General features: G+C 33.4%; 1 protein-coding gene across 1 annotated transcript in view; it reads right to left on the bottom strand.

Annotated features, from left to right (window-relative positions):
- Window positions 1-22,642, bottom strand: part of kl-3 (dynein heavy chain 8, axonemal kl-3) — a 33,553-nt gene extending 10,911 nt beyond the window's left edge. Inside the window, exons 1-15 of the mRNA XM_075297706.1 lie at window positions 21,503-22,642; window positions 21,336-21,439; window positions 20,702-21,065; window positions 16,947-17,317; window positions 16,277-16,883; window positions 12,882-13,456; window positions 9,659-9,870; window positions 9,264-9,572; window positions 8,991-9,198; window positions 8,795-8,924; window positions 4,792-6,108; window positions 4,151-4,587; window positions 3,868-4,088; window positions 3,127-3,364; window positions 1,993-3,074 (exon numbers count right to left, since the gene is read on the bottom strand). Coding sequence (XP_075153821.1) covers window positions 1,993-3,074; window positions 3,127-3,364; window positions 3,868-4,088; window positions 4,151-4,587; window positions 4,792-6,108; window positions 8,795-8,924; window positions 8,991-9,198; window positions 9,264-9,572; window positions 9,659-9,870; window positions 12,882-13,456; window positions 16,277-16,883; window positions 16,947-17,317; window positions 20,702-21,065; window positions 21,336-21,439; window positions 21,503-22,591 — 7,264 coding nt within the window. The 5' untranslated portion in view covers window positions 22,592-22,642. The remainder of the gene's footprint in view (window positions 1-1,992; window positions 3,075-3,126; window positions 3,365-3,867; window positions 4,089-4,150; window positions 4,588-4,791; window positions 6,109-8,794; window positions 8,925-8,990; window positions 9,199-9,263; window positions 9,573-9,658; window positions 9,871-12,881; window positions 13,457-16,276; window positions 16,884-16,946; window positions 17,318-20,701; window positions 21,066-21,335; window positions 21,440-21,502) is intronic.
- Window positions 22,643-22,897: the final 255 nt, after the last annotated feature.

Raw genomic sequence — 22,897 nt, 5'->3', positions numbered from 1 at the left:
TTCTCCAGAAAATTTTGTCCAAATTTTATTTCTATAGAAAATTTTGTCAAAAATTTATATCTATAGAAAATTTTGTCAAAATTTTATTTCTATAGAAAATTATGTGAAAATTTTATTTCTATAGAAAATTTTGTCAAAATTTTATTTCTATAGAAAATTTTGTCAAAATTTTATTTCTATAGAAAATTTTGCCAAAATTTTATTTCTATAGAAAATTGTGTCAAAATCTTATTTCTGTAGAAAATTTTGTCAAAATTTTATTTCTATAGAAAATTTTGTCAAGATTTTATTTCTTCTATAGAAAATTTTGTCAAAATTTTATTTCTATAGAAAATTCTGTCCAAATTTTTTTCTATAGAAAATTTTTTCAAAAATTTATTTCTATAGAAAATTTTGTCAAAATGTTATTTCTCTAGAAAATTTTATGAAAATTTTATATATACAGAAAATTTTGTCAAAATTTTATTTGTATAGAAAATTTTGTCAAAATTTTATTTCTATAGAAAATTTGGTCAAAATTTTATTTATATGGAAAATTTTGTTAAAATTTTATTTCTATAGAAAATTTTGTCTAAATTCTATTTCTACAGAAAATTTTGTCAAAATTTTATTTCTATAGAAAATTTTGTCAAAATTTTTTTTCTATGGAAAATTTTGTCAAAATTTTATATATATAGAAAATTCTGTCAATATTTTATTTCTATAGAAAAGTTTATTTCTATAAAAAATTTTGTCAAAATGTCCTTGTGTAGAAAATTTTGTCAACATTTTATTTCTATAAAAAATTTTGTCAAAATTTTATTTCTATAGAAAATTTTGTCAAAATTTTATATCTATAGAAAATTTTGTCAAACTTTTATTTCTATAGAAAATTATGTGAAAATTTTATTTCTATAGAAAATTTTGTCAAAATTTTATTTCTATAGAAAATTTTGTCAAAATTTTATTTCTATAGAAAATTTGGTCAAAATTTTATTTATATAGAAAATTTTGTTAAAATTTTATTTCTATAGAAAATTTTGTCAAAATTGTATTTCTACAGAAAATTTTGTCAAAATTTTATTTCTATAGAAAATTTTGTCAAAATTTTATTTCTATAAAAAATTCTGTCAAATTTTTTTTCTATAGAAAATTTTTTCAAAAATTTATTTCTATAGAGAATTTTGTCAAAATTTTATTTCTATGGAAAATTTTGTCCAAATTTTATGTCTATATAAAATTTTGTCAACATTTTATTTCTATAGGAATTTTTTTCAAAATTTTATTTCTATAGAAAATTTTGTCAAAATGTTATTTCTATAGAAAATTTTTTCAAAATTTTATTTCTATAGAAAATTTTGCCAAAATTTTATTTCTATAGAAAATTTTGTCAAAATTTTATTTCTATAGAAAATTTGGTCAAAATTTTATTTCTATAGAAAATTTTGTCAAAATTTTATTTCTATAGAAAATTTGGTCAAAATTTTATTTCTATAGAAAATTTGGTCAACATTTTATTTCTATAGAAAATTTGGTCAAAATTTTATTTCTATAGAATATTTTGTCAACATTATATTTCTATAGAGAATTTTTTCAACATTTTATTTCTTGAGAAAATTTTGTCAAAATTTTATATCTATAGAAAATTTTGCCAAATTTCATTTCTGTTGAAAATTTTGCCAAATTTTTATTTCTATAGAAAATTTTCTCAAAATGTTTTTCTATAGAAAATTTTCTCAAAATGTTTTTCTATAGAAAATTTTGTCAAAATTGTTTCTATAGAAAATTTTGTCAAAATCTTATTTCCATCAAAATTGAAGTATATCTTATTTGGAGAGGAATATTTTGCAACTGAAGGGACGAAAACGAATTTACCAACTTTGTCACAAAACCATATCTTAATGGATGTGGTGCATCAATAAAACAATATTTGTTTATTACCAGCCGTGTAAAATACCCAATATTAATATTGCCAAAAAGGTTTTACAGCTCCCTTCAACAACTTCAACTTACCCTCCATATAGACATTCCATTTCAATACAGACGAACTCATAAATGTCATGCCCACTCTTGATACAGTGGCCGGTGAAGCATTGTCCACATTATCGGGTTCAAAGACAAGTTTGGAGTTCTCAGCCATTTTTATACGATCACCATTGGCCAATGTCAAGGTCTTATTATCATCCAATACAGAATTTAAATTTTCAATCCAAACAGCATCTACTGGTCCATCAAGAACAATCCATGTATTTTGATGTTTTGGAACTTTAAGTGATCGCCTCCAAAGGGTGGAAAATATGCCATCTGTCCAATCATTAGTGGCCACATCTAGACGACCAAACATTTGGGGGGCTGTAATAGCCTTGGGATTCATTCTCATCTCCTTGTGAGGAGAACCCATTTCGGTGAAACAACGAAGCATGGCAACAGTACAACTAGTTTTCCCAGAACCAGTGGGCCCCATCAACATCAAACCATGTCGAACCAGAGATGTCTCATACAACTGAACCACTTTCAAATTCCATTCTGGATTATTGACATAACCTAAATCTTCGCAAACTTTAGCCAGTGCTCGTTGTAACTCCTTATGTACAGCTGTTGTCAATTTGATACCAGGAAACATATCTTCTATTAGTGAAATGAAAAGCCCTTCGTCTTCATCTATTAATTTGGAGACATTCATGTCTCGAAGAACTCGCATTACTATTGTCTCTTCTGTGTCATTGGGATTGGCACGTTTCTGGGCTCCCAAAGTCCGCAACACTGATAAAATGTTACGTAAGCCAAAATCATAGTGAACCTGTTTGGACAGCTGTTCCTCGCACAATTTATATAGGGTAAAGAATTTTCGAGATAAAACTAAATTATCTTTGAAACCACAACTGGCCAATTTGACACGTATGATTATGGCACGATCGGGTACCATCATTGCCACAGTACGAAACATAATTTTTAAATTCTCCGGAAGCTCTTGACGTCCAGCATAGCCAGGATTCATTGTGATGAATAGACCAAACTCAGGATTTAAAGTTACCAGATCACCATCGCTGAATATGAACGAGGTACGTTTCTCTTTGCGGGCAGTTAATACGATACTGAAAAGAGTAAGATGATGTTATAGAGATCAATAGTGTATTTAAAACTTACTAAATTTGTTGAGCTGCTACAGACAATACAGGCAATTCGATACGATTGAATTCATCAAAGCAGCCCCAGGACCCCGATTGGGCCAAGCCCTTGTAAATACGTCCCAGTCCTCGGAAATCCATTTGATCAGAACAATTGAATACCACAACCAGTTTTCCCAAGGCTCTGCCCATGTCTTTCGTAGTTTCTGTTTTTCCAGTTCCAGCGGGTCCGGCAGGAGCACCGCCCATTGACATGCCTAAAATTTGGTGACACATAAATTTTGAATATTCTTTTTTTTTTTGTCAAAAAAGACTTGGTTTAAAATGGAGTGGAATAAATTGGTATTAAGCTTGAGTTATGAGTTTGTTTTTTCATAAGGATAGGGAAAATGCCCATTTCTGGGAATCGAAAAATAGTAAATTGTTTTCAGGTTGGGAAACATAAGGTTGAATTACACACCATGTGTCAATCCGTGCGTTGATGGAAGGGTTGATTTTTTCTGTTTGCGGCAGACTATTCGAGCTTTTGATTTCAAAGAGAAATTTCAACTCTTCAATCATCGGACGTATTGAACGCATGGCATGTAATTCTACCTATATGGTCATAAATTCACAATTTCCCAAGTCGCCCTACGTTTTGAAGAATGAAAAAGAAAATCTTCAGACAAATGGATCACAAAGGATTTTCCTCTCATATCTTTTTCCACAAAGCAATTTCCTTACATAAGTGAAGCATTTCTTTTACTGCACATTTTCTTACCAATTGCCTGAGCCAATGTAATATAGCAACGATCTGTCAGAGGAGTTATCGCCAGTCTTTCTGTCACGCCAAGGTACTCATTTTGATATATGAAATTGACATCAGTTATGCCAACAATTATGTCATCATTATCTTCATTGTAATAGAAACGGGCCTGTTTCTGCCATTCAAAATCTCCCGCCGATCGAATACGCATTTGACATAAGTCATCAAAGATGTCTCTGAAAATTTGAATTGAATAAAATTTAAGTAAGAATGGAATTCTTAAGCTTATTGCTCCCACCTTTGATGGACATGTATGGTCACCATGGTCTCAAAACGGATACGATCCAAGGACGTTAAATCTTTCACAGTCAAATCAATAAAATGATTTAATAAATTTAGGAATTTCGTATTGGTTCTCTTCATGATAGTCTTGTCGGTGCGGCATTTCCTAAGAGCATACTCGGCATCACGAGTCCATAATAATTGGACACCAATTATTCCCGCTTGGCCACAAAATGAAGGAAACTCTTCAACAAAATTAAATTCCGGATCATTGAGGCTTACAGCCATACCGGCTAAAACGGTTCGCATTGTGTCCTGCATTTCTTTGAGAAGACGATTCAGCCAAAGTTCTACACTTCCTGTGCATTGTACGGGATTTTCCACCATTATTTTCTCATGATTCGAAGAATTGAGAGCTACAATAACATCGGTTGTTTTCTCTTGGAAGTCAACCTAGTGAGAGAAAATGTGATAAGGAAATAAATATGCGGAATACATAACTCGTCCTTCTTGGAGAGAAGGAATTTGTTCACCTCAAACATGTCGCAAGCATGTCGCAAACATATTTACATAATTCCCGAGAAAATGTTACTTTTTCCCTGTCCAAAAATAATATTTTGAGGTGATCATATTCCTTATCTTTATATATGTACTTACGTAGGCCACAGCATCGAAGATACTTAGCAAATGGGGCTGTATTGATGTGGGATCCGAGGCCTGTCCCAAAATCTCTAATAGCACAGGATCCGAAACAAAGAAGAAACGAGGGAATAGTAAACGTTTTGATTCCAAGTAGCCAGTCAAGGATTTCTGACAAGTCTCCAATTGATCCAAAAGCCATGTCAACGAATTTGCCAAATTCTCATCGGCCGTACAACATTCCACAGCATTGGGTATTTCCCGGGCCCGGTACATGATCTTCACATAAGTCTTATCTATATTAGTGAAACGTTTCGCTTCCATGGGCAATTGTTTTGCAATATCGCCTCCCACAAATACAGCCTCCAAATAAATCCATAGATTTTGGACCATCAACCATTTCTCCAGAATTTCACCGGTGTTTACCAATTTACTTAGCCACAACTGTATGTCCTTCTTGAATGGAGCATTATAGCGATTCGATGACAAAGAATTCATAACCATAATACTATCTTCCAGTGATGCTATAATATCCAATGTTTCTCCACCTTTAAGGACCAGCTCACCGCGATTCTTAAACATTCCCAATTGTATATTCACCACTGACCAATCTATGACAACCTGTTTGAGTTTAGCTTCTATATCCAATTCTTTGCCAGCACTCACACAAATATCTTCTACGTCTTCTTTGTTCTTTAGAATCGGAGCTTCTAGCAGCTGGCCCAAAGTAAAACTGAAACTTGTGGGATCAAAGTCGGTCTGGAGCAAAGCATTTAAGCGCACCCAGTGACGATCTTTCATGGCCTTATTGGTCATTAGCTCCAACAGGGGACATGTTTCATTGAAGTCATCAATTTTGGTTTTCAAAACTATGTAAGCCGGCCAGGTTTGCATGCCTTTTGGCAATTTGCGACAGCGCACTTGGAAATCAGCCAATTCCGTGCTAATTTTCTCAATGTCCACTTCAGACCAAGGCATGTCATAATAATCGGCAATAGTTTTCAACACTTGTATGTAGAGCGAGTACAGGCGATTCAGATAATTGAATTCACGTTTACGTTGATGTAGTAGAGGATAATCGGTGACCGGAAGACCGAATAGTTTTTCGCCACTATTGTACATTTCATATTTACGCCATAAATCATCGAAACGATTTTGGAAGAGAAATACCCGATCGCTAGCCTCTTTGGCACTTATGCCTTCCACCATTGGCCCATTGGCATCAAAATCTATATTGAATTCTTCGAATTCTCTGACAAATGTTGCTATACCATCCGTAAGTTCTTTGAGTAGAGGTCCTTCCATTTTCGATATGCGATTAGATGTTGATTTTGCCTAAAAATTCATTTGTTATTAGTTACACAGCAAAATATATCATCAAAATATTTCAAATTAAACCTGGACATTCTTTTTTTTGTACACAGAAAAATATATGTTTTGGCATCAATCACTAAATAAATTGATCCAATTAATATTTAAATGAAATGTCTTCAATCACAGAATTCCAAATAAAAAATTAATGTACACAATTAATTGTTGTGAGTGTTTTTTGTTTCAATTAATCAATTTATTGAACCAATTAAATTTTTAATTGAATATTTTTTTAAATACAAGGAAATTCCCATCTAAAGGAAAATAATTATAAATAAGCAATAATAAAATAAATAATTGATTGCCCCCCCCCCCCCCCCCCAACAAAATAAGTAACAGTATCAATCACAGAATTAATTGGATATAAAAAATATACTTATTTAAAAAATTAATCGAATTATTGGACCAAATAATTGAATTTCAATCAAAACAAGTATATACGGCCGTAAGTTCGGCCAGGCCGAATCTTATGTACCCTCCACCATGGATTGCGTAGAAACTTCTACGAAATACTGTCATCCACAATGGAATTACTTGGGTTGTGGTATCTTAAAACTTCTTAACATCGTTTTCTAAATTGTGAGTTAGTCCATACGTGGTATCTATTAGACAAAAAAGTTATGTATAGTTAAGTCTACAAATAATTAAGAACCGATATGGACTTTTTGCACGGTACGTAGAGAGCCAGAATTGAAATATGGGGGTCGCTTATATGAGGGCTATATACAATTATGAACTTGATATGGACCAATTTTTGTGTGATTGGGGATCGATTTATCTGACTATAACTATAGACCGATATGGACCTAGTTAGGCATGGTTGTTAACGGCCATATACTAAAGGGTGATACGGTCAAAATTTGATCAATATAAACTTGACGTATTTCTTTCAATTTTGCATTTAAAACACCTGAACACCCCTCAATTTGAAGGTGTATGTGTGTAGAATGTTGCTCCTATTTTGATTTTGGAATTCACTCTTCAGTTGTCAAAATGCCGTCCAAGCAAGAAGAGCAGCATATCAAAATTTTGCTCGCGCATCGCGAAAATCCGAGCTACTCGCACGCAAAGCTGGCAAAATCGCTAAAAGTTGCCAAATCAACCGTTACAAATGTAATTAGAGTGTTTGGGGAACGTTTGTCGACAGCCAGGAAGTCTGGATCGGGGGGAAATCGAAAACCGGAAGCCGCTGAGACGACAAAGAGAGTTGCCGGTAGTTTCAAGCGAAACCCTAACCTCTCTCTCGGAGATGCCGCAAATAAGCTGGGTGTATCGTCTACAACCGTGCATCGAGCCAAAAAACGAGCCAGACTATCGACTTACAAGACGGTAGTGACTCCAAATCGCGATGATAAACAAAATACGACGGCCAAAGCGCGATCCCGGAGGCTGTACACGACGATGCTGACGAAGTTTGACTGCGTGGTAATGGACGACGAAACCTACGTCAAAGCCGACTACAAGCAGCTTCCGGGACAGGAGTTTTATACGGCAAAAGGAAGGGGAAAGGTAGCAGATATTTTCAAGCACATAAAACTGTCAAAGTTCGCAAAGAAATATCTGGTTTGGCAAGCCATCTGTACCTGTGGCTTGAAAAGCAGCATTTTCATAGCTTCCGGGACTGTCAACCAAGAAATTTACGTGAAAGAGTGTTTGAATAAACGTCTGCTGCCTTTCCTGAAGAAACACGGTTGTTCCGTACTGTTTTGGCCGGATTTGGCATCTTGCCATTACGGTAAAAAGGCCATGGAGTGGTACGCCGCCAACAACGTGCAGGTGGTTCCCAAGGACAAGAACCCTCCCAACACGCCAGAGCTCCGCCCAATTGAGAAATACTGGGCTATTGTCAAGCGGAACCTAAAGAAGACCAAAAAAACTGCTAAGAACGAGCAGCAGTTCAAGGCAAACTGGCTTTCTGCGGCGAAGAAGGTGGACAAGGTGGCTGTACAAAATCTGATGGCAGGTGTCAAGCGTAAGGCCCGGCAATTCGGATTTGGAAAAGCGAAAGCCTAACTGAATATTTTTCCTGAATTTTATACTAATTGAACTTGAAAAAGAAATTTAATTTGATTTTTTAAATAAACGATTTCACTGATTTACACGCGTTTTCCCTTGACCAAATTTTGACCGTATCACCCTTTATACTAACACCATGTACAAAATTTCAGCCGGATCGGATGAAATTTCTCTTAGAGGCCTCGCAAGCCAAATTTGGGGGTTCGTTTATATGGGGGCTATACGTAAAAGTGGACTTATATGGCCCATTTGCAATACCATCCGACCTACATCAATAACAACTACTTGTGCCAAGTTTGAAGTCGATAGCTTGTTTCGTTCGGAAGTGAGCGTGATTTCAACAGATGAACGGACGGACGGACATGCTCAGATCGACTCAGAATTTCACCACGGCCCAGAATATATATACTTTACGGGGTCTTAGAGCAATATTTCGATGTGTTACAAACGGAATGACAAAGTTAATATACCCCCCATCCCATGGTGGAGGGTATAAAAATAATTGGATCAATTAATTTCGTGATTGCATCAGAAAAAAATTTTGTAGCGCCATTTCAATTTGAATCGAACCCAGCACTTTCATTATGCAAGATATATGCGAGTTTGCTTTATTAAAACAAAATTTTACACTTACATTTTCCAACATCCTGTTAAATGACAACTGTAAGCTATCAACTTTATCATAGTCATCTTGTGGTATGAAAATTCCAAATTGAGAGAAAAGACCATAAGTATCGGTGATAACTCCCAAATGCATATCCATTCTACAAGAGTAATTTCCAAAACCGTCAATGACAGCAAATGGCCGGACTATAGCATAGCAAACTTACCGTATGAAATTGTCACGAATTTTTTCCAAACATAACATGGCCAAGCGTACATCGTCAAGATCATTAATAGGCTTTCCCAATATATTCTCTTGCTCTGATATGAAATCAACCATTTCATCCAATTGTTTTTTGTACATGGCACTTAATAGCTGACCCAAACAAGTTTTCCATTTTTTCGATTCCTCAATAAATTTATCATAGGCTTTTTCTAAACGGATTAATACAAAAATAAACTTTTTTCAAAACCTTTTTTTAAGGTTTTCTTAAACTTACCCATGCGTATCTCTATGGGACCTATGACATGATGAACCTTGGCATTTTCCAAACTATTGGTGATATTATCATAATATATAAATTTATCTCGAATATCAACAGTTAGGGGATTCGTTTGAACAAATGCCTGTATAATATTTTCACGTTCCGAGGACCAGAGATATTTGTGTTTTTCAAAAATATGTTTTAAGAAATCATCGATATGCGTTTTGTACATCATTAGACCGTTTGCCAAATTCGTTATGGCTCTTCCAATATCCTTGTGTTCTATGACATAGCGAAAATAATTTCTTTCGTAACGATTTTCATCTGAAGTGGGAATAAATAAATTAAATACACTAAAAAAAAAAACTATATTGCTTAGGATGATAACAGCAACTTTTGTATAAACTCACCCACAGTCACACGACGCTGACGCCTTGCTTGTGTTTTTGCTTGTTTGCCCCATGTTGTAACGAAGTAATTTATTTCAGTGCAATTTAAAACTGCTCGATGAAAATCAGTTTGCATGACTTCAATATTTGGCTCAATACTACAACCATTTTCGAAATCAATATTGAGCTCAGTATACAAAATTGGTGGTTGGGGATTAGTTCGCCAATTCGTTCTGGAAAAGAATCAATCAAAATAATAAAGACATTTTGCATAATATCCCAGCAAAACTGTTTGGACAAACATTTCATCCAGAGATCATCTATTCATTTAGCTACAAACTTCGTTTTGACATGATGTGCATTTCACTATTATAAGTAAAAATCAATAAAAAACAAGTATATACGGCCGTAAGTTCGGCCAGGCCGAAGCTTATGTACCCTCCACCATGGATTGCGTAGAAACTTCTACTGAAGACTGTCATCCACAATCGAATTACTTGGGTTGCGGTAACACTTGCCGATGGCAAGGTATCTTAAAACTTCCTAACACCGTCTTCTAAATTACAAGGTAGTCCATACGTAGTATATATTAAACTAAAAAAGGTCGATTAAATACGTATATAATTAAGTTTAAAGTTTCTCTAGAAATAAAATTTTGACAAAATAAAATTTTCTATAGAAGTAAAATTTGGAAAACATTTTCTATAGAAATAAAATTTGGAAAAAAATTTCTATAGAAATAAAATTTTGACAAAATTTTCTATAGAAATAAAATTTTGACAAAACTTTCTATAGAAATAAAATTTTGACAAAACTTTCTATAGAAATAAAATTTTTAAAAAATTTTCTATAAAAATAAAATTTTTACAAAATTTTCTATAGAAATAACAATCACAATGTTTTCCATAAAAATAAAATTTTGTTAGATTATTTTTGGCTCGAGTGGCAACCGTGAATATGAACCGATGTGGACCAATTTTTGTGTGATTGGGGATCAGCTATATATAACTATAGACCGATATGGACCAATTTTGGCATGGATATTAGCGGCCTTATACTAACACCACGTTGCAAATTTCAACCGGATCGGATGAATTTTGCTCTTCCAAGAGGCTCCGGAGATCAAATCTGGGGAATGGTTTATATGGGGGCTATATATAATTATGGACCGATATGGACCAATCCTTGCGTGTTTGTTAGAGACGACATTCTAACACCATGTTCCAAATTTCAACCGGATCGGATGAATTTTGCTCCTCCAAGAGGCTCCGGAGGACAAATCTGGGAATCGATTTATATGGGGGCTATATATAATTATGGACCGATATGGACCAATTTTTGCATGGTCATTAGAGAACATATACCAACACCATGTACCAAATTTCAGCCGGATCGGATGAAATTTTCGTTTCTTAGAGGCTCCGCAAGCCAAATCGGGGGATCGGTTTATATGGGGGCTATATATAATTATGGACCGATGTGGACCAATTTTTGCATGGTTGTTAGAGACCATATACTAACACCATGTATCAAATTTCAGCCGGATCGGATGAAATTTGGTTCTCTTAGAGGCTCTGGAAGCGATATCGGGGGATCGGTTTATATGAGGGCTATATGTAATTATGGACCGATATGGACTAATTTTTGCATGGTTGTTAGAGACCATATATTAACACCATGTACCAAATTTCAGCCGGATCGGATGAAATTTGTTTCTCTTAGAGCGATCGCAAGCCAAATTTGGGGGCCCGTTTATATGGGGGCTATACGTAAAAGTGGACCGATATGGACCAGTTTTTGCACGGTTGTTAGAGACTATATACCAACACCATATACCAAATTTCAGCCGGATCGGATGAAATTTGTTTCTCTTAGAGCGATCTCAAGCCAAATTTGGGCGTCCGTTTATATGGGGGCTATACGTAAAAGTGGACCGATATGGACCAATTTTTGCATGGTTATTAGAGACCATATACTAACACCATGTACCAAATTTCAGCCGGATCGGATGAAATTTGCTTCTCTTAGAGCAATCGCAAGCCAAATTTGGGGGTCCGTTTATATGGGGGCTATACGTAAAAGTGGACCGATATGGCCCATTTGCAATACCGTCCGACCTACATCAATAACAACTACTTGTGCCAAGTTTCAAGTCGATAGATTGTTTCGTTCGGAAGTTAGCGTGATTTCAACAGACGGACGGACGGACATGCTCAGATCGACTCAGAATTTCACCACGACCCAGAATATATATACTTTATGGGGTCTTAGAGCAATATTTCGATGTGTTACAAACGGAATGACAAAGTTAATATACCCCCATCCCATGGTGGAGGGTATAAAAAGGAAAAATTCACTTTAGCACATCGAAAGAATTCTCTACGTAGAATGAACGAAAAAATTTATTAAATGAACAAAATTTGTCATTGAAATTTTTATTTATTTAAAGAACAAAATGTTACGTCCATTTAACGAAATGGTTCTTCATAATTTTGTGAAAAATTTTCGTGCTTTTAATGAATACTTTGCGTAGTTTTTATAAAACTATTTCGTTCTTTTTATGGAAAAGTTTCGTACTTTTTATGAAAAAAAATCCCACTTTTTCATAGACTTTTTTAATTTTTTTTTTAAATCACCCTCCATCCACAATCTGGATGTCCGTCCGTCCGTCTGTTGAAATCACATTAGCTTCAGCACGAAACAAGCCATCAACTTGAAATTTGCACGAGTAATTGTTATGGATGTAGATCGTATGGTATTGCAAATACGCCATATTGGACCGAAGCCTCATAGAAGTTCAAAATTGCATCCAATCCTATTGAGACTTGGTGCGTGATGTTAATATATCGGAAATTCTTGAAGTAGCAAATTCTCCCGATCCCGTTGAAATTTGGCTCTCTAATTACCATGCAAAAATTGGTTCATAGATGTTCAAAATTATTTAGAGACTCCTCTATATAAACCGATCAAGAACTTCTATTAATCTGATATTTTTATCTAACATAGACTCCATATGGAATAACTTGCAATTTAGAAGACAATGATAGAAAATAAAACTGTACTTTTCCATGGGAAATTGTAACCACAATTTATGTAAGACGATTGAGGTTGACAGTTTTAAGTAGATCTTTGTACGCAATCCATGGTAAAGGGTACATAAGATTCAGCCTGGCCAAACTTTCGGCCATATATACTTGTTTTTAAGTTCAATAAGATCTCATTTAGTATGAGAACTCTCACTCACCTCAATATCTTTTGACGAACGTAATCCAAAGATCTCTTGCAACAGCCAACCAATGCCAGTATCATTCTCGAATTATAATATGAAAATAAATCCATACAATCATTATGCAAATGATACAGCTCATAACGTATGTTTTCGTAATTTTTAAATTGTGCAATCTTTAATATGTCATTGGGAACCATATAAATGGTTCGATAGATTTTCTGAAATTGTATCCAATCCCATTTATCAATGGGCATACTGCCTTCTGCACGCCAATTGCTATCATTAATTTGATCGGGTGGCAATTGAAAGACTCTGCGACCTTTCGAATCTGTGGGCGGGAAATCCAATAACTTCACGAACATGTTACACAAAGCTATAACAGCACGTTCCATGCATATAGATTTCCTTTCAAGTTCCTTTTCAATTTCGAGACGTAAATTATTACAGTTATCGTAGAATTTCCCCGAAGATTCTGGCGACTTGGGTATGTAGATATAAAGATAGCGTTGCATTGAAGTCATCTCATCCATAATGCGTATCGATTCAAGATCCAAAACGGCTTTATAAAATGTAGCAACTTCGTTTACTTTCTGTAAGAAATGGTAGGTCATTCATTTTTGTAATAAAAACATTACATTTAATTAGAGTAGAAAATAGGTCTAACTAAGTCGAATTTGGTTATGGCTTTGCTAAAAACGATTATTTTATATATGGAATCAAAGTTTCAAAATTTGCAAAAGTAGAAGAAATTGTTTTGAATGTCGATTATGTTCAATATCGATGAAATTTATCCAACATCAATACCGACTTCAAAATGAACTTTGACCAATATAAAAAATGTACTTCCTTCCGACATTAATGAATTTCACATTAAAGCTCATAGTATAGATTTGTTCGTATAAAAACTTCAATGATTCCATTACGAAATTAATTAATCCAATTAATTTTTTAATTGAAATTGCTTCAATCACAAAAATGATAGTACAGAATAAATTAGAAATAAAAATTATACATAAAATAGATTGATTTTGATTGATTGATTTTTTAATTGATTCAATGAAACTTTTAATGGATTTTGACCGCAATAAAAAATTGTTGAATTTTTATTTATATACACTAAAAAAATATCACCAAAATATTCTCAATTAAAAAGTTGATTGAAGTTGACAACTTTTTCAATTAAAAAATTTATTAATACTATTAATATTTTAATCAAACTAGAAACACTAAGTCAATTAAGTCAATGATTGAAAATTGTTAAATTTTCAATTAAAAAATCAATTGATATACTTAACTTTTTAATCAAACACGAAAGAACAAGACAAAAAATATGAATATATTTTTTAAATTCTTAATCCAATTTTTTTAAACTATAATTTTTTTTAGCGATTACAAATAGTTTCGTTTTTAATTAAACAATTAATTGAATTTTGCAATCAACATCAATTAAAATTTTAATTGAATCAATTAAAAAATTAATTGATATTTGCTAATGAAATCAATTAATTTTTTAATAAAATATTTTTTTTATGCTCAATTAAAACTGTGATTGATACTAACATTTTCGTTATTGAAGATATTTCAATCAAAAAATTAATTGGATCAATTAATTTTGTGAATGAATCGGAAACAATTTTTTTTTTGTGTATTCATATTTATTTTATCTTTAAAATTTGTATCAAATAGATGAACTAATTTTCTTGTAATTTTATAAGTTTATACTTTCTTCCGATTGTAACTAAAGATGGAATTTTGGAATGTAATTTTGTTTGGATTTGAGTCAAAATTTAATGAATCCTTGAATACTATTAATTATATGGAAATATTTTATTATTTTATTAAAATATAAATTTAATTAAAAACAAAATCAAATATATTCTTAACTGAATTTATTTTTTAATTTAATTAAAACATCAACCCCCATTTTCATAAAGCTCCGTTAGTGCTACGTTAGCTAACGGACCTTTAAACTGCACTACACAGAAAAAAAATTTCCCCACAATTTTTCCAATTAAAATCTTAATTGAGTTTTAAAAAAAATATTCAATTAAAAATTTTATTGATTCAACAATTTTTTTAATTGAAATAAAAATCAATCACACAAATTAATAGTATCAATTAATTTTTTATTGACTGTCAATTATTTTTTTAATTGATACTATCATTTCTGTGATCGAAGACATTTCAATTAAAAAATTAATTGGATCAATTAATTTCGTGATTGAATCAGAAAAAATTTTTTTGGGTATATGGATATCCCAGCAAAAAAATTTTGAAGTTCTTCCAAAGGCACAACTTTAAAAGCACTTCCAGAAGATGCACTTCCAATGATGTTCTTTATTTTAACTATCCAGGAAGTTCTTTTAATTCAATTTTTAATAACTTGGTTTTTTCATGTTTTTAATGGGTAATTTTAACTTTTTTGTTTCAAATAGGTTAGGTTAGGTTATGTGGCAGTCCGATGTATCAGGCTCACTTAGACTATTCAGTCCATTGCGATACCAGAGTGGTGAACTTCTCTCTTATCACTGAGTGCTGACCGATTCCATGTTAAGCTCAATGACAAGGGACCTCCTTTTTATAGTCGAGTCCGAACGGCATTCCACATTCCAGTGAAACCACTTAGAGCAGCTTTGAAACCCTCAGAAATGTCACCAGCATTACTGAGGTGGGATAATCCACCGCTGAAAAACTTTTTGGAGTTCGGTCGTAGCAGGAATCGAACCCACGACCTTATGTATGCAAGGCGGGCATGCTAACCATTGCACCATGGTGGCTCCCTTCAAATAGGTTAAAAACAGAGTAAAACTTCATAAAATGGTACAAATCGTTTAAATTTTGTCGAAAAAATGCTAAATCCAATCTGAAAAAATTGTGAATTTTTAAAAATATTTGAGATCAAACGTTTTCAACAAGCGTTAGAATCCATTAAAAATTATAAAAATTATTTAATTGACAAAATATCACAGAACTTTTTAATTTACATCCAAAACATTGAATTCGGATCACACCTAAAAAAGTGATGCAAATTCAGTGCAACGGCTGTTGAAATGGAGGACTTCCGTCCTATGACAAGTCCATGTTAAATTCATCGCTTCTGCGTCAATTTTGCACCACTTCCGGATCCAAAAAGAACATTTTCATTACTTTTTTGGCTACGCTTTTTTTGCTGGGATTTTTATCATTTTGCCCATATATATCATACCCAGTTAGGAATTTAACTGCTGAAGACTTTAGTTAAAGTTAAAGGGAGATAAGATATTTGCAATTTACTTTCTGTTAACTGGCAGTTAAAGCCTAACGGAGCTACATGAAAATGACCGTAATTGTGTTAACTTTTTTCATTGACTACATTATCAACTTCAACAGTCAAATTTTTAATTGGAAATATTTTTTTCTGCGTATCTTACCTTTTCTACACTGGCCACAAAATCCTCCAAATTTTCCGATAACCATGTTATGGAGGACAAACCTGGTTTCAGTAAAACCGATACCTCTTGTAAACGAAACCGCATAATATTTATAAAAACTGGTGTTATAGTTCGGCGAAATTGATCAAAATGCTGTATGGCAATTTGCAAAGATTCTGCTGGTCTTAAAATGTTCTGCTTACAATAGGTAATCACCGAGGCTATATAAGGAACATCCAATTTCAATTTCAACATCCATTCGGTTTCTGTTATCATTTGTCTAATAGCAGGATCTAAATTAATGCTATACTCTGCAGCTTCTTTGTTACGTGTTAAAACGGGCGAATTAAGAAGACATCGAACTTCTTCGGCATAGTCAAACCATGCCTTGTGATAGGTCATCTCATAGTGGCAAATGATACTTTGCATATAATTGTAATAGCGTATCATTCTCTGGGCTTTTTTGTGAGCCAAGACACAGGTTCTAGATTTTAAAGTGCTCATGGGAACATCGATTTTTTTAAATATTGAACGTATCCACATTATACGACCGGCTACGGGAGGCATATTACGTGCTATACTAGGACTACCACGTTCTGCATTATATCTGGAATAGACAGAAAAGTGTGATGAATCATCAATTATTATTTGTTTATCCCTCCCCACTTACACATCTTTTAGTTCCACCATTTCCTTTTCCAACATTTCACATACTTCTAAATAGCGCCGATCTAGACATAGGCATTCCAAATTTAAACGTTCGAAACGTTGTAATATTAGGAGTATAGATTCGGTGGTGGGTACATCGGTTATTAGCTGTTTCACAAATTGCTGCATACCCACTTCTGCTTGTTCCACATCTTTGACGAATACTTCAAAATCCTTATCGAATGAATCACTACGATAGTTCAAGGGATCGTAGGGTTTAGAACTGATTATGGTCCTTGCGTTTTTTATTATGGCATTAAATTTCTCCATTCCGCTTATGCGTATGCGATCCAAAATGGAATATGTGATTTCCGTGTTAAGAATTGATTTTATCTAAATAAATGGATTAAAAAAAACCTTTAGGAAAATCTTTATCAGTTAGACTGGTCTAATTATACCTGACCTAGGTGTCCACTATTTTTTTTTTTAATTTTTTGTTGTTTTAAATATGTTAATATGTTAAAATAATATGTTTAATATGTTTAAATAAATGTTCCTGCTAGGAGTTTAAGACTTTTCCAATACTTTCATGTACCTACACTCAAAAAAAGTGAACTCTCTATTTCACTAAAGCCAATTTAACTTTATATTAGTTCATAGAATCATTATGTTTGGAAAAAGTTTACTTTACTCAAATAATTTTTTGCGTACGTTAGTTAAATGAACTAAAAAACAGGAAAAAATTATACAAAAATAAAGCATAAAGGTTTCCTAATTTCGTATTTCTCACAAAATAGTTCATTATTTCTTTAAATTTGTAAATTTTACCAAAAATGTGTCCATCATGAACTTCGTATGGCACTAAAGACATTCTTGCAATTTTGAACTCCAAGATTTCTCTTAAAACTACAAAATTTTCTTGAACAAGTGCAAAAACTTAGTTATGTCTAATAAATTTTCTTGAATTTGTCGAAAAATATTTACTTATTTTTACCATATCGGAGTGATGCCAGCGCTTGTAATACTGTTTAGTTAAAATTTTCTAAAAAAAATCAAAATTTTCTAAAATTAATCGAAAATTATCTTTCCTGGTGGGTTCACTGTTTTTTCAGTGTATGCATTGGAATAATTATGCTTGCAATGAGTCTATTACAAGAGCTTTGAGAGAATTTAATTCAATAAATTTAAATTGTAATCTTAATCTATCCGTTCCTTTAAAAGATTTTGATCAAATTTTAGATGTATTTTATTTTAGAAATTAGTACATTTTTAAGTAAAACAAGTACATCATTGGGTGTGCATCTTCTGGAAGTGCTTTTAAAGTTGTGCCTTTGGAAGAACTTCGAATTTTTTTTGCTGGGATGTTATGAAAATACATTTTAGTGCCCAGCAATATAAAAAAAATGTATAGCTTATTTAGATAAGAGCCTCTACTTTAAAATATCATCGAGAAATAAATCGAAACTAAGTGGGAAGTTAGAGTTTGGAGTCGTTTTCGAATGTCCTCTCTAGTGGACATCGGTAGCGAAAGGGTTAAAACATTAAATGAAACAATGTAATTCTTAAAAATTGTTTTACCTAAACTATAAAACCTCTAAGCCCCATTTTCATGAAGCTCCGTTAGTGCTAAGTTAGCTAACAAAATTTTAAACCGCACTATGGACATACCTGTCACCTTGCCTATATATTCCCTATGTCAGTTAAGAACTTAACTGCTGCAGATTTTTCAGGTAAAGTTAACCGGAAAGAAAATATTGGCACTTTATTTTCTGTTAAAGTCAAACGGAGTTACATGAAAATGGCCTTAAATCTTATAATAATTACGAATTGATCCAATTAATTTTTAATTAATATTGCTTCAATCACGGAAATTACAACATCAGTCGTCAATGTCAATTAAAAAATAATTTATTTTAAAAATTTGATAGATGTAACTAATTTATGCGATTCATTAAAAAAAAGAAGTAAGGAAAGTCTAAAGTCGGGCGGGGCCGACTATATTATACCCTGCACCACTTTGTAGATCTAAATTTTCGATACCATATCACATCCGTCAAATGTGTTGGGGGCTATATATAAAGGTTTGTCCCAAATACATACATTTAAATATCACTCGATTTGGACAGAATTTGATAGACTTTTACAAAATCTATAGACTCAAATTTTAAGTTGGCTAATGCACTAGGGTGGAACACAATGTTAGTAAAAAATATAGGAAAATATTTAAATCTGAAGCAATTTTAAGGAATCTTCGCAAAAGTTTATTTATGATTTATCGCTCGATATATATGTATTAGAAGTTTAGGAAAATTAGATTCATTTTTACAACTTTTCGCCTAAGCAGCGGCGATTTTACAAGGAAAATGTTAGTATTTTGACCATTTTTGTCGAAATCAGAAAAACATATATATGGGAGCTATATCTAAATCTGAACCGATTTGAAGCAAATTTGGTACGCATAGCTACAATGCTAATTCTACTCTCTGTGCAAAATTTCAATTAAATCGGAGTAAAAAATTGGCCTCTGTGGTCATATGAGTGTAAATCGGGCTAAAGCTATATATGGGAGCTATATCCAAATCTGAACAGATTTTAATCAAATTTTGCACACTTGACTATACGACTAAGTGTTATGTTTGTACAAAATTTCAAGCAAATCGGTATAAAGCTCTGGCTGCTGGGTCCATATTAGTGCATATCGGGCGAAAGATATATATGGGAACTATATCTTAATCTGAACCGATTTCTTCCAAAATCAATAGGGTTTTATTCTGACCCAAATTTGGAACATGTGCTAAATTTGGAGGCGATTGGACTTATATTGCGACCTAGACTTTGATCACAAAAATGTGTTCACAGACAGACGGACGGGCGGACGGACGGACAGACGGACATGGTTATATCGACTCAGGGACCCATCCTAAGCATTATTGCCAAAGACACCATGTGTCTATCTCGTCTCCTTCTGGGTGTTACAAACATATGCACTAACTTATAATACCCTGTTCCTCAGTGTGGCGCAGAGTATAATTAATAGAATCAATTAAGGTTTTAAATATTTTTCTTAAAAAAAAACAAGTAAGTAAAGTCTGAAGTCGGGCGGGGCCGACTATATTATACCCTTCACCACCATTTATATATGGGAGCTATATCTAAATCTGAATCGATTTCAACCAAATTTGTCACGCATAGCTACAATGCTAAATCTACTCCCTGTGCAAAATTTCAACCAAATTGGGCCAAAATTCTGGCTTTTAGGACCATATTAGTCCATATCGGGCGAAAGATATATATGGGAGCTATATCTAAATCTGAACCGATTTCAATCAAATTTTGCACACTTGACTATACGACTAAGTGTTATGTTTGTACAAAATTTCAAGCAAATCGGTATAAAACTCTGGCTACTGGGTCCATATTAGTGCATATCGGGCGAAAGATATATATGGGAGCTATATCTTAATCTGAACCGATTTCTTCCAAAATCAATAGGGTTTTATTCTGACCCAAATTTGGAACATGTGCTAAATTTGGACAGACAGACGGACGGGCGGACGGACGGACAGACGGACATGGTTATATCGACTCAGGGACCCACCCTGAGCATTATTGCCAAAGACACCATGTGTCTATCTCGTCTCCTTCTGGGTGTTACAAACATATGCACTAACTTATAATACCCTGTTCCACAGTGTGGCGCAGGGTATAATTAATAGAATCAATTAAGGTTTTAAATATTTTTCTTAAAAAAAAAATCTAGAAACTATCTCTATTTACCTTATCCAAGCGATCTAAGAATTTCGTCAGACATGTGAATATATACACCGATGATACAACCCATGGTTTTTCATCAGATTCAGCCATATCTCCACATGTAGCGAAATACTGCTGTTTATAATTTTCCATAACATCACGACACTTTTCTATTTTTGTAATCACATCATCGGCAGACATCTTCCATATGTTCATTTTGCCATTGTCGGTTAAAAAGTTTTTGCTGACTAAAGTCAATTGATTGGATATCTTTACAAATAATCCGGTAATGTTAGTGGGTGTGTTAAAGAAATGAGCTGTTTTCGAAACATTCCTTATGGCTACCATTAGGCCAGGTAAACTGCTTATTATTTCATCTGGAGAAGATCTGAAAAGAAAAGCCAAAACATATTAATATTCACAAAAAACGGCAATGAAATAAGGTACATAGATTTTATGTCCAAATAAAATGGAATTGTTAATGACATTTTCAGGTTTTAAAGATTACCAAAAGTTGACTTAGACTTTTTAGCACAAGATTGAATAGTCGAAAATTAGATTTTAGACTTTTCTATCTCTAATATAAATATTATTATTTTTTGTATATTTCAAGCACTTACAGTATGCTATTTCGAACTGAAATAAAAAATAGGCATACCTATATAAGGGATCCCAAAACTTTTGTAAAGAAGTCATATACCATACATTATCCTTGGCCTCATTTAATGCCACGGTTACTAAATTGTCTATCTCGGCCCATTTCTGAAACCAAATTATAGATACTTGTATTAACATTTCATCCGGAAATAATTGAAATACATATACCTTCAATAGTTTCGATGATCGAGATAAAGTAAGACATTCCTTGTGATTGTTAAAGGCCTGAGATGAAACAAACTCCTTAATGGATGTATATCGGGCCAAAATCCGTCTCCAAAAGACCAACATTTCTAAGGGTCCCACATCTGCAGAATCCTTTTGAATTTGTTTACCTTCAACGAGTATTCCTTGAATTTGACGCATCCAATGATTGAAATATTTTTCCACTAGACGTACACGATTCACATCTTTCGAACTGGCCTCTATTTGGAATTTAACCAAAAGGAATCCTTTGAACAGCTCATGTGATACTTCAAAATGTACGCGACTCGACACAGTGGCCTCAGACGATTTGAGAAACGTATTGAACATTTTGAGGGTATGGAAGAATTTCCGTTTGTGCTCTAATTCAGCAACGCCAAATTCTGAAACAGCTTCTATGGATTTCAAGAGTATGCGGTCCATGAACGTTTTAATCACATATAAGGCGGATTCTTTTTTGTCGGTTTTCCAGCAGAAAAAGCCTATATCTTCTGAGATAGTACGGTTGTCTATGCTCTTCCTGTTACTGTTGCGATAGACAACCACCCATTTGCCAAACACCTCAACATTATCACTTCGATGGACAATAGCACGATTGACTGTTTGTCTTTTCATACTCTCAACATAGCGTCCCGAGTCAGGGGGATATCCCATCAAGCTGGCATAACTAATCATGCAAGCCCTAAGACCATTTTTCTCCAACATTTGTGTTAGTAGGTCGACAAAAGCAGGGTCATCGACTACACCCCTTATGATCTCTTCCGTTTCTGTGTCCATAAGATCTGCTACAATTTCTAGCATATATCTGTGGTTAGCGCCCAAAGATGAAATTCGTTGTTGCCTCAGTTCCTTTAGCTGTTGGCCACGTTTACGTGCCAATTCTTCCTTCTCTTCGTCGGTGACGCTGAATCGTCTTAGAGCCTGTTTTTGTATGGTATGTGAGACACCAAAAATTTTTCGCAATTTCTTTATATTGCGATCAGGATCTATACCTTTTACTTGTATGTAATAGGAACTACGTTCATCGACCTTCATTTTTTGTTCCGTGTTCATTTTTGCAATTGAGATTTATTTCGAATTGACAAAAGCTCTATAATATGTGTATGTGAAAATTTTCTTCGATTTGAAAACTGACTTTGTCAATTTTACTTGAAAATTGGATAGAAAAATTCAAATGTGGTATTACCAAATTTAAAATATTAGAGAAGTCCTAGGTTTGGATATTTTGTTATATTCACCACTCGGGTTATTTTTTTGGTTGCTGATATCAGCTAAGCATACAATTTGACATATAATGCAGTACATCTCCTTACAAACAAAAAAATATAACCAAAATGTAATCGATTGACGGCCAGTCAA

The sequence above is a fragment of the Haematobia irritans genome, chromosome 2 (assembly GCF_050003625.1).
Source record: "Haematobia irritans isolate KBUSLIRL chromosome 2, ASM5000362v1, whole genome shotgun sequence".
Classification (NCBI taxonomy): Eukaryota; Metazoa; Arthropoda; class Insecta; order Diptera; family Muscidae; genus Haematobia; species Haematobia irritans.
This window is presented reverse-complemented; position numbering and strand designations above follow the sequence as displayed.